The sequence below is a fragment of the Anabrus simplex genome, chromosome 2 (genome assembly GCF_040414725.1).
Source record: "Anabrus simplex isolate iqAnaSimp1 chromosome 2, ASM4041472v1, whole genome shotgun sequence".
Classification (NCBI taxonomy): Eukaryota; Metazoa; Arthropoda; class Insecta; order Orthoptera; family Tettigoniidae; genus Anabrus; species Anabrus simplex.
The window spans coordinates 610,929,200-610,941,456 of NC_090266.1; the positions used below are offsets into that span (position 1 = coordinate 610,929,200).

At 38.1% G+C, this 12,257-nt stretch overlaps 1 protein-coding gene across 1 annotated transcript in view; it reads left to right on the forward strand.

The window, feature by feature from the left end:
- The window catches only part of Vps50 (vacuolar protein sorting 50), a 323,674-nt gene that overhangs the window by 235,041 nt on the left and 76,376 nt on the right, over positions 1-12,257 (forward strand). Inside the window, exon 13 of the mRNA XM_067141007.2 lies at positions 3,036-3,167. Coding sequence (XP_066997108.2) covers positions 3,036-3,167 — 132 coding nt within the window. The remainder of the gene's footprint in view (positions 1-3,035; positions 3,168-12,257) is intronic.

Consider the following 12,257-nt stretch of genomic DNA (forward strand, 5'->3'; position numbering starts at 1 on the left):
TTGGATGAGGTAGTTATCCCAAAAGATGGCAAGTGCAAATACTTAGGTGTGAGATTTGAAAGTAATTTGCACTGGAAGGGTCATATTGATGACATTGTTGGGAAAGCATACAGATCATTACATGTCATAATGAGGCTACTTAAGGGATGCAACAAAGAATTAAAAGAAAAAAGTTACTTGAGTATGGTTCATCCATTATTGGAATATGCAAACAGTGTTTGGGATCCTCACCAAGAATACCTGATAAAAGAAATAGATAGTGTGCAGAGAAAAGCAGCAAGATTTGTAACAGGGGATTTCAGGAGAAAGAGTAGTGTATCAGAAATGTTAAAGGAACTTGGGTGGGAAACTTTAAGTAAGAGAAGGGAGAAAACTAGACTTACAGGATTATATAGAGCCTATACAGGAGAAGAAGCATGGGGAGATATCCGTGAGAGGCTTCAGTTGGAAAATAATTATATCGGCAGGACTGACCACAAATATAAAATTAGAAGGAATTTTAGCAGAAGCGATTGGGGTAAATTTTCATTCATTGGGAAGGGTGTGAAGGAGTGGAACAGTTTACCAGGGGTAGTGTTTGATCCTTTTCCAAAATCTGTACAGATATTCAAGAAGAGAATAAACAGCAACAGAGAAAATAAATGAAGTGTTAGAGGGCATTCGACCGGTGCAGGTTATTGTAAATAAAAAAAATGTGTGTGAATAAATTAATTCCATCCCCTGGTCTAAGGAGTTTGGACAGCCAAAGTAGGGGACTGCCTGTAGGGGTGAAGTACAGTGGGGACTTCGAAGGCCCTGGGACCGCTACGGTAGCTGTGAAGGCCCTTCAGGAACTCTGAAAAGTGGTGGCAAAAGGGGCTCTGGTTAAGACGCAGCAGGTCGTTATGCTACTTAGGATCCAGAACGGGTAAAAAAAAAAAAAAAAAGTAGTAAATAAATAAATGCAATGTAAATATTAATGTTATACCAGTTTTATAGTATCATTTGAAGCAATTCCACATACTGTATATCAGTTGACTATATTTGTAAGTAGTACAGGAGATATTATAATTAGAATTTTGTAAACAATATAAATTTATTAAGGATGAGCTGTGTGTTTAATAGAAAACATTGTTAGCGTAAATTGTATAATATTGTATTATAGGAAAAATTTTCTTCTCTTGTTAATTTAATATTTAGTGCTTGACAATAATGTATTTTAGTGCACCATTTGCCACCGAGGTAGACACCTCATTTGCAAATAAAGAGATTTTGATTTGATTTGATTTGATTTGATTTGATTTGATTTGATTTGATTTGATTTGAAGTCCTGAAAAGTCATGAATTTTGTTTTCAGGTCATGAAAATAGCAAACAAAGAATTTAAGATATATGAAGTTTACTATTCTCTACAATGAATAAACCATCAGAGCCATGCTTCTTTTCATAAACACATCTATTATCATCATCATCATTTCTCCTTATTCAGCTGGGTCGGAGCATTTGTGGTACTTCTCCAACTTTCTCTCTCATTCCATTACTCTAATTTTGTTCCATTAGGTATCAGTCCCATGTGGATTTCATCAATGTCTACTACTTTCATTTTTATCCTTTTAACTGTTAATTCCACATTTAACATTGTTATATCATTTTCTATTTCTGTCTCTTCATACTGTACCACTTTTGTCTCTCACACACTATTTCTCACATTCAGGAATTTGTCGAAATAGTCTTTACATGTTTTCTTTCTCTCTTTTGGCTGTATTAGTAACACTCAACCTTCATCTTTCATGAGCTTTGTGCATACTCACCATGGTGTCTCCTTTTCTTATACTCTTGCAGATGTTCTAACACAGGTGTTCTCTGTACAGCTTACAAATGTCTCTTTAAACTTGGACCCTTCCACACTTCCAACTTCCATTGCTGGAATATGTTGTTTCAGTATCTCCTGTACATTTTTACCTTTTAACTTCCATACTTCAATTTTCTTCTCTCTTATTTCCTTTATTCTTTTAATTTTTCTCACTCTCATTATTGCAACTACTATTGGATGGTCTTCACCAAATGAATCTCTCAATAGAGCCATCCATCAACTGTGACTTGTACTTGCCACCACGAAGTAATAAATTACTGTCTTTGTCCTTCTGTTTTCCAACTATATCAAGTACTGGATTTGATATTATTCTTTCTAAACCACAAATTTTGTCATATACGTATTTGAAAGTGTAAGACTTTTGAATAATAATCAACATGTTCTCGAGTGTAAGACTTCAGGATAGTGCAACTAACATAGCGACACCCCTAATTTAAAACGAATTACTATATAAATATAGGTAGTTATTGTTTTATTCTGTATCATTGTAAGTCCGATATTTTTGTGTAATTAACCTGCTAAATGTTTTAATAAATAAATAAATAAATAAATAAAAGAATGCCAGTGGGGACACTTGTTGAAAGTGCCAAAAGGTTCGAGTTGTGAGCATTCTTTTTTTCTAATTCATTTTGTTTGTTTTGAGTGAGTCACAGAATATTTTAGGAAATTATCATGAAAAAGTCATAAAAAAATGGTTTTCCCAAATCTGTGGACACCTTGCAGAAGCTTTATACAGATTGAGGCAGTTGACCACTGACCATCATGTCTGTTTGATGGAGATGATGCAATATTGTATATCACAGTAGCTCGTTCTTCCTACAATGATAGGCAGTGGAAAATATTCTCTCTGACCAAGCCTTTAATGTTGGTTTTATTAGTGCAACCGTACAACTGCAGCTCTGTTCATTACACTGTAGCAAGATGGTATGTGCATCTGCTTACTGCCCACTTGTTTCTGTACACTTTTTTTAGTACATTCAGGATATATTGCAGTAAGTTAAACAATAAGAAATGTAAGTTTTGTTTTCATCAGAAATTAATACAATCATGTAGGGCATAACTACTTACAAATTTCAAATATTTGTAGATATTAAGAAGGAATCTGTTTTATATTACGTTATTTTATACGTGCCTTGTGCACATCCTTTTTGCTGTTGTTATCACATTGTAATCTTCCATTTCAGATGGAATCCTGTCAATGGAAATGCAGCCAAAGGCTCAGAGACTCGTTGGATAGGATACATCACAGTCTCATCCTCGCAGAGCAGTCATCATCAGAAAGTGATGGTGAAATGGTGCATAAAGACAGAGAGAAGGTTAGTCAAGTCATATCCTACATTCAAGGCAATGAATGGTTAAAGTGCAATAAAATCCCATTATCCAGTAATCATTAATTATTACATCACTCCATTATTCATGTGTCTTTTTCTACTTCCTGGCCTTTTCCCAATTTCTTAGGGTCAGCTCTACCTGTGGATTTGGCTCAGTTTTACGGCCAGATATGCCCTTCTTGATGTCAACCCCATGTGGAGGGATATAATCACTGTTGGATGTTTTAATAATAATGTTATTTGCCTTATGTCCCACTAACTACTCTTTTACAGTTTTCGGAGATGCTGAAGTTCCGGAATTTAGTTCCGCAGGACTTCTTTTACATGCCAGTAAATCTACCGACAGGAGGCTGACGTATTTGAGTACCTTCAAAGACCACCGGACTGAGCCAGGATCGAACCTGCCAAGTTGAGGTCAGAAGGCCAGCGCCTCAACTGTCTGAGCCACTCAGCCCGGCATTGGATGTTTTGCAGTGGCTGGTAGTGTGATGTGTTGTGTGTAAATAAAGAGATGTGGTATTGAGACAAACAAAAACACCCTGTCCCCAAGCCAGAGAAATCAATCATATACAGTTAATTCCAGGCTCAACTGGGAATCAAACCCAGGTTTCTATGAACCAAAGGCTACTATGCTGCCCATTCAGCCAAGGAACCATCTGTGATTAGATATAGTGTTTTCAGTACTCTGTATCTTCTGTTATGTGCTAGAACAATTCTTGTACTTTCATAGACTTGCCTCGGTCTGATCTTTGTCTTGACAACATGCAAATGACTGACCCCTTGGTATTATTTGACAGGAGTAGGCAATGTTCCAATACCAAGTTTCACCCTCTCCCTACCTCATTATCATCATTCCACATCCAGATGTGCTTGCCGCCCATGGGCATCCAATAGAAAGACCTGCACTCAGGTGAGCCGAACATGTCTTTGGACATTCCTGTCACTAAAAGCCATACAATAAATAATTAAGTAGAAGTATTGCTATCAGCCAGTCCCTGTAATGAATGGTGTGAAAATATGGCTTGTAGAATCGGTTGGTATATATGTTTCAATGAACTTGGTAGATTGATATGTAATAGCACCTTCTGGCTCAATGGGAAAAGCAACAGGAAATTGCCTCGCTCATTTACCTTGCATGCCTCTTCATTGTCGTCTGGGCATTGTACGATTGCTAATGGTGCAACTGTTGGGATCTAACAAACTTCCAGGTGGAGGACTCAAGATGCACAGATTCAAGATACAGCATAACTTAGATGAGCCAGTCTAGGCCAAGTTCTGTGTTCTCCGTGTCTCTGAAACACATGGTAATAATCTTGAATGGGGTCTTCCCATATTCACTCCAGACAAATGGGTAGCCTTGTAGTGTTCTAGTCTTGGGAACATTCAGTATGTCTAAATTGATACCAGAGCCTTAGCTTTATAATGAACTAGCTATCCATCACAAAGTAGCAGAGTGACATTTTTAGAGGCCTATCGTCAAGGCATCTGCAGTTCGAATCTTGGCCATTGCAAGTGGGGTTTTTGAACATGATCCTTTTAGCAGAGCAATGGCTAAGACTTTCACCACAGGAGCACCATCGCATCTGACCGGGCATTTGGCTATCCCCACCACAGTGATATTTGGTGAAAGCTTGTGAGAGAGACAGATGTATGCTGAAGTCACAAGGTGAGAGTAAGCAAAAAGTGTGTTTGTGGTAAAATCGAACTGATAAAGCAAAATCCATGTTCATAAAATATGATAACCAAAAAGTATTATGTCTTGTACAGTAACAATACTTTGCGTACAGGCACAAGCATTCACTCTTTACAGCGAAACAAAGAACACTGTGACCTGAAATGGGACATGGGTTATTTTATTTAAGTTTGGACTGTAAGTGTGTTCTATGATTGGAACAAGGGCTTACAATACAGTCAACCATGTGGAGACGTACAGGTTTAAGTCTGTTTAACCAGCCAAGCTGGAAGTAATGGAAAACATTCTTAGCCAAAACCATGGGATGTCGTCTATTGTGTTGTTGCATCAGTCTAGCGTTTTAGCTGTGATAAGATGTGTTATTAATATTACACATTTAGGATAATGGGATTCAGTGGCGATACAAACTACAAACTAGTATTACTAATCATCATAATCAGTACAGTAGTATCCTGCATTATCAGTAACATTTTGCCAGTGCTGGGGCAATTTTTAAAATTCCTCACGAGGCTGATGACCTGGCTGTTAAGACCCTTTAAACAACAAACATCATCATCATCATTAAATTCCTCGCCTGAAGAACTCAGCTGGATTGGCCTAGAAGTTGGCAAGCCAAGTTCAGAGATCATTTTTGTCATGAAAACTGTATCCTTGCACTTTGTTTGGTAAAGAACAGAAGAACTGAAAATCAGAGTGGGCAAGATCTGTAGAATAGGAGGGTTGTGGAAGAACCTCCCAACCAAGCTCATGGATAACTGCTTTTGTCATAACTGCTTTTGTCATGTTAGCAGCATATCATCATGATTGCATTATTGTGCAACAGCAAAACTTGATGTCCCAATCACTTTTCTTGCATTGCAGCCACAAGGCATCTCAGTTATTGACAATAAATGTCAGCAATGACAGTTACATTTCTGGGAAGCAACTCCTAGAACATGATACCCTCCTTGTCCCACCAGATGCTTAACATGCCTTTTTGACCCTAACTCTTGGATGTGGGCTTGCTTTTTCTTTTTAAGTACTCACCCATTCATTTTGTTGTCTAAATTTCACATAAAGGCACCATTTTTCATCACCCAGAACAATTCTGGACAAGAATGTTCGATGCTGTTCATGAGCTAACCGATAACAGTCGAGCAAAGATGCACAAATGATTACATGCTGCTGTTTGTTGTTTTTGCTCCCATTTCCTAACCTTTCCCATGTTGTGCAAATATCCGACGATGCTTGACTAGCTACAGTTCATTACATTTCCTGATTCTGGGCTTGACTGATGTGGGTCAGCAGGAATTGACTCATCGAGTTCTCCTTAATCGAAAGCTGACAGTCTTCCTGAATGTGGATCGTCTTTCATGTCAAGGTCACCACGTTTAAAATGTTTAAACCATTTCCGTGCTGTTCGCTCCCCAATAGCCTCGTTCCTGTACACAGTGCAAATGGTTCGAGCCAGCTTTTGCTCTTCCTCTGTTGAACTCAAACAGAAGAATATGTCAGAAATGTTAATTTTCCACCACTTGACATTCCATCTTTGATCGTTCAGCATAATAAGTAATTCGAAGTAGGGCTTGAGCCCTTCACATTCTTGAAACCTCTTTGATGACTGACTGCCAAGGCGACAGTGCTACTGACATGTGGTCAGACTGCTAACCTTTATCTCCTCTTCTCTTGATACCACGCTGCCACTTCTCTCGCTACACAAGGCAGGTGCCAGCCCTGCTTTAACATGTACCATAAACCATTGGACTCAAGAATTCATTGACCTCTAAATGTGGACTGTAATTTCCTCTGTAAAATCATTGTTAAAAGAAGAGAAATTTGATAAACTCTGTTTTAACAACTTGCTCATGCTTTAGGATGGTCACTCTTCTTTATCCAACAGTACTGTATACGATCTCAAGCCAGATATATTCCAATATTCCTTCTTACACATTGTATAATGTTTTTTACTGGTTGGTATATTGACACAAGCATTTTGAGTGGCATGACCTATTATTAAATCTTTTTAGCATCTATCCGACTATACCATACAGGCAGTCAAGGCAGATTTTAATTTTCAGAGGAAATCTCACTTGGTATTCTTGCTAATATATTTTGAAAATGAAATATTATTTGATAACTAGTCTTGCAGTGGCAGATATTCACAGTTACCTGGTAGTTGTATTGTCTAATAATAACTCCACATTAATATTAAAGATGTATTTACCTTGCAGCCTGTGGCTCTTCACATAAAGTAACAGTATTATCACCAAGTTCTTTCAGAGTTTATTGTTTCGTGAATGTGTATTTGTTTCTGTGGTTTGCTCTTCACCAGGTCAAGTTGACTTTGATTGGTTTGATGATCAAGGTACAACATTGTGGGACGATAATATGTACAGAGCACCAATGTAGTGATATGCTGTTCCCATCATTCCAGAAATTACAAATTGTAATATTCAGTTATTATTGTTACTGCTGCTGTTATACAGGTAGATTTTAATCATTTAAATGTAATTGCAAGGAAGGGTTAAGGAGGATGAAGTTCTCATGTAAGTATATCTACCCTTTAGTCCTGTTTCATGACACAGGTCGGGGATAAGTTGGGATGAATTTATACGGCATATATTTTTGGCCAGGTGCCCTTCTTGATGCCAACCTCAGTTGAGGATTTAATGAAGATGAAATGAATCCTGGCAAATGAAAATTGGGTAAGGAGACAGAAGGAATCTGCTGTGGCCTCTGAATAGGAACTGTCGTGGTATTTTGCCTGGAAGTGAAAATGGGAAATCACACAAAACCGTTCTCAGGACAGCTGACAGTAGGGGTTCGAACCCACACGTCCCCAATATGCAGAGCTTGGGCCCATAGCCATAGCGCGTTTAAAGGCTTCGCTCGATGAAGTTTTTGTGGAAGTATATTTTCTCAATCATTTTCAGTGCTATAAAATAAGTACAGTAGAAGTCCATTATAGCGAGAGTTCAGGTTTAATGGTCCCGCACACTCACTTAGAAATCAGATTTAAATCGCCCTCCACACGAGTAAGCCACACGGTCAAAACTACTGTGCACCATTCTGAAATAAATGTTATAAATGGAACAGCAACCAGAATTTTCACACACAGTTTTCAGTGAAGCATTCAAAATAATTGTACTCAACAACAACGATGTTAGAATGAAGATTTTGTGTGGTGAATCTTGAAGCATCAAGGTATATGTAGAGGCATTTCACACTACTCATTGTAACAAAAAGCAATATGAATTGCAAAAGGTCCACCTTTTCAATACAAAATAATTATGTTGTTCAGTTTGAATTACAACATTTTAATTCAGTTACTCGGTACCAGTTTCGACGTTGTTAGCCGTCATCATCAGCCGATCTTAGAATAGGACAAATATACAAGAAATATTCACAATATAAAATATGATACATAACCCTTTACACTTAAAAGATCAATAATTAGATAAAATACAAGAAATGATTGTGCTTGAAGGCAAAGGCCCTCTACTTATAACAAGATAAGATCTTAATAGTCAATGTAAAACAATGAAAATGAAAACACTTAAATGTTTATTTCTGATTAAGTCTCTGCCATGTTTAAAAACTTGAGGTCATGTGTGATGTTAATAGTCATGATGCCAATTGACCTTTTTAAAAAGGTTTTAGTTTAAAGCTTGAATACACATTTATTTATTTTTTAATTTTTTTTTAAGTTCCTCTCTGAAAAGATGAGTTAATTGTAGAAAAACACATCCGTGAGTAGCAACATGTTGAATCGAATCTTCTAGATCTATAGTGTATCGTAATTGACCAGGTGGAGCATGTTGCAAGCAAGGTCGTTAAAGATATTGTACGATGAGAGTTTCCCAGTCCAGTGCAGGACCTGAACCGTAAAAAGAGATAAGGAACCCGTTAAAAAATGAAAAGATTAAAGGAGGAAAAAAAGAACAAGAAAGTTGTTTAGTAAGAGACTCACCTCGTTCGGCTTGCTGTAAGGTACGGAGTGTGAAGAGGAACTGAGGGCAGGGACATGGATCAAGGGCAAGGTATAAGCTTATGTAGGAGGGAGTGGGGGTGGGGAGGCGAGATGGGTCTGAGGGAGGGGAATGAGGAGCGAAAGTGTGAGTGGAGTCAGGAGGGTGTTGCGGTGGGGGAGCATACCGTGGAAAGGTGTTGCATGCGACACGAAAGACCGAGCTATTATTTGAAAGTTTGATGTTTGTAAAAACTGTAATGAGAACGTAAAAAAGAACTTTAGGGTTTTCAGAAATGTCATTCAAATTTAGGTTTGAATTGAAATATTGATCCAGATGTATGTAGCAATTTTCAGTGGTATTAAGTAAAGGGCCTTTACTTAACGTTTCCAATTTCTCTATGTCTTGATCTGTACTAATAAATTTGTTTTAAATCATGTACGTGTTGGCCCACTGCGGAAAACCTGTTGTACTTAATTGTTTTTACATGCTCCGCATACCTGAGTTTGATGCTCCGTCCAGTTTAACAGATATATGAACAGTTACAGTCATTACAACAAAACCTGTAGACTCCTGATTTTAAAAAGGTGTTGGAATTATGCAAGACCTCCGTATTTCTGTTGTTGGTGCGGAAGGAGATGTTGACGGTATGTTCTTTTAAAGATGTTAGTGATGCTGCATGTCTTTATTAAAGGTAAATGTTGAAAACATACTAGGACTAAGTTTGTCTTTTTCTAACGTTGATTTAGGACGATGTCTGAATTTGTTAATTATGCATTCAATAAATGCAAACTGGGCGCAACTTCAAGATAAGATACGCTGAACATGTTAATGCTGTGAGATACAATAGATTCTGTGCGGTAGGGCAACATGTCCATAAATTAAAACATAATTTCACAAGCTTGGAGCAAGACATTCAAATACTAGAGACTTTAAGTAAAGGACCATTGGTGTATGATACTGAATTATGTTATATCCATCTAGACCAGTATTTCAATGCAAATCTCAATCTAAATGATATATCTAAGACACTGAAAGTTCTCTTTGATTTCCTTATAGCATTTTTTTAAAAATGTTCAAATTCCAAACAAGAATTTAATTTTATGTATTATACGCAACAAGTTTTCCCAATATTCGTTTCGTAGTCCACGCCCATCAGATCCCCTCCACACGGCTGCCCCACACGCCCTGCTTCGGCCTACCCCTATCGCCCGTCCATTGTCCTGTCCAGATGTGCATACCTGACTCGAGCTGTTCATTGTTTACTGCACATTACTTGTGCCATATGAGGTGAGTCTTGCATACATTTATATTATTGAGTAGAGCCTCAACACTTTCTGCTTCGAATCGTTAATAGTGGTTTTTTATTTATTTTTCACAGGTTCCATATTTGAACTGAGAAACATAGATCTTATATACACCTTAAGGAGCTATTCATATGTTTCAACCTCATAGGCCTTAGATATAGAAGAATTCCGTCACACCTAAATTTTATCCAGCAATATTCACGATTTTTAAGATGACTCTGCAGGTTATGAACCATAGTTGAATGGACACAAAATTTTTTATTATTGTAAACCACTCACCAAATTTAATGAACTTACTACTGTATGTCCACAGGGACATCAATTAACTTGAGAACTGTTCAGTATATGTTTGACTGGCAAGTCTTCTACTTGTTCAATAAGTTTTTATTAGGTGTCATTGTTTTTATTGTAGATTTCATAGGGTTTTATATTATGCACAATTTTAAGGTCTATCATGAGTTTTATATAATTTGCTTATTTTCCGTTTCTTTGTACAGCTGAAGATGACGCAAAAATGCGTTGAAACTAGTACTGTATTAGTATGTTGTGAGCCATGCTAATATGGCATGTTCATAAAAATTATGTTTCTCATATTGCAAAGAGCTTGTATCGGCCTCACCTCAATTGACTTAAGTGTTTCCACGATTGTACCAGAGAGGACAGCTCCCTTAGTCATGAGCACGGAAGATCATTCTTTCGGCGAGAGAGTAGTTTTATCTCTTTGGAGCGATTCCTTGCATTGTTATGTGTGTGGAATATAAGCATGGACCCCACGCAGATTGGAGTGGCATTTTTATGCCATACAGGGGTTTTCAATAGATTAAAACTTGACCCGTACTACCATCCTTCTTGTTACTTTGATTATTGATATTACAGGTATGGGAATCCTTGTATTAATATTATTTCTACGGTGCTGTTATGACATTCTTTGCTATCGTCCCTAACTGATTGATACGCATCCTTCTGCTCTGCTGCATGAATGAGCTGCATGCTAGTTGTCTTTATTGTGATTGAGTTATGATGTTAGTTGGGTCTCTGATTGATTTTATTAACGTGCACTACATTGTGAAGTTTAGCCACCGGCAGTGCCAATGCACTATGAGAGACTTTTGTCTTTTTACCAAAAATTGATGCCTACGCAGTGACCCCCACGGTATGCACTAGCCAGCGTCTTGGTATGTGTGCTAGGTACCAACTGATGGACCCAACCTGGCACACGAGGGCGAAACGCTGGCAACCAGGAATGAGTTAGCTGGAAAATTTATAATGTCCAATAATGGACCATTTATATTGGTATTATAAATTTACTCATTCGGGACAAGTATTTCAGATTCCCTATGGGAATCAACATCTGTATCATCTGATGGCCAAGCAGGCATCAATTTTTGGTAAAAAGACAAAAGTCTCTCATAGTGCATTGGCACTGCCGGTGGCTACAATTAGCCTACGCAGTGGCCCCCACGGTATGCGCTAGTCAGCGTCTTGGTATGTGTGCTAGGTACCAACTGATGAGCCCAACCCGGCACACGAGGGCGAAACGCTGGCAACCAGGAATGAGTTAGCTGGAAAATTTATAATGTCCAATAATGGACCATTTATATTGGTATTATAAATTTACTCATTCGGGACAAATATTTCAGATTCCCTATGGGAATCAACATCTGTATCATCTGATGGCCAAGCAGGCATCAATTTTTGGTAAAAAGACAAAAGTCTCTCATAGTGCATTGGCACTGCCGGTGGCTACAATTAGCCTACGCAGTGGCCCCCACGGTATGCACTAGCCAGCGTCTTGGTATGTGTGCTAGGTACCAACTGATGGGCCCAACCTGGCACACGAGGGCGAAACGCTGGCAACCAGGAATGAGTTAGCTGGAAAATTTATAATGTCCAATAAAGGACCATTTATATTGGTATTATAAATTTACTCATTCGGGACAAATATTTCAGATTCCCTATGGGAATCAACATCTGTATCATCTGATGGCCAAGCAGGCATCAATTTTTGGTAAAAAGACAAAAGTCTCTCATAGTGCTTTGGCACTGCCGGTGGCTACAATTAGCCTACGCAGTGGCCCCCACGGTATGCACTAGCCAGCGTCTTGGTATGTGTGCTAGGTACCAACTG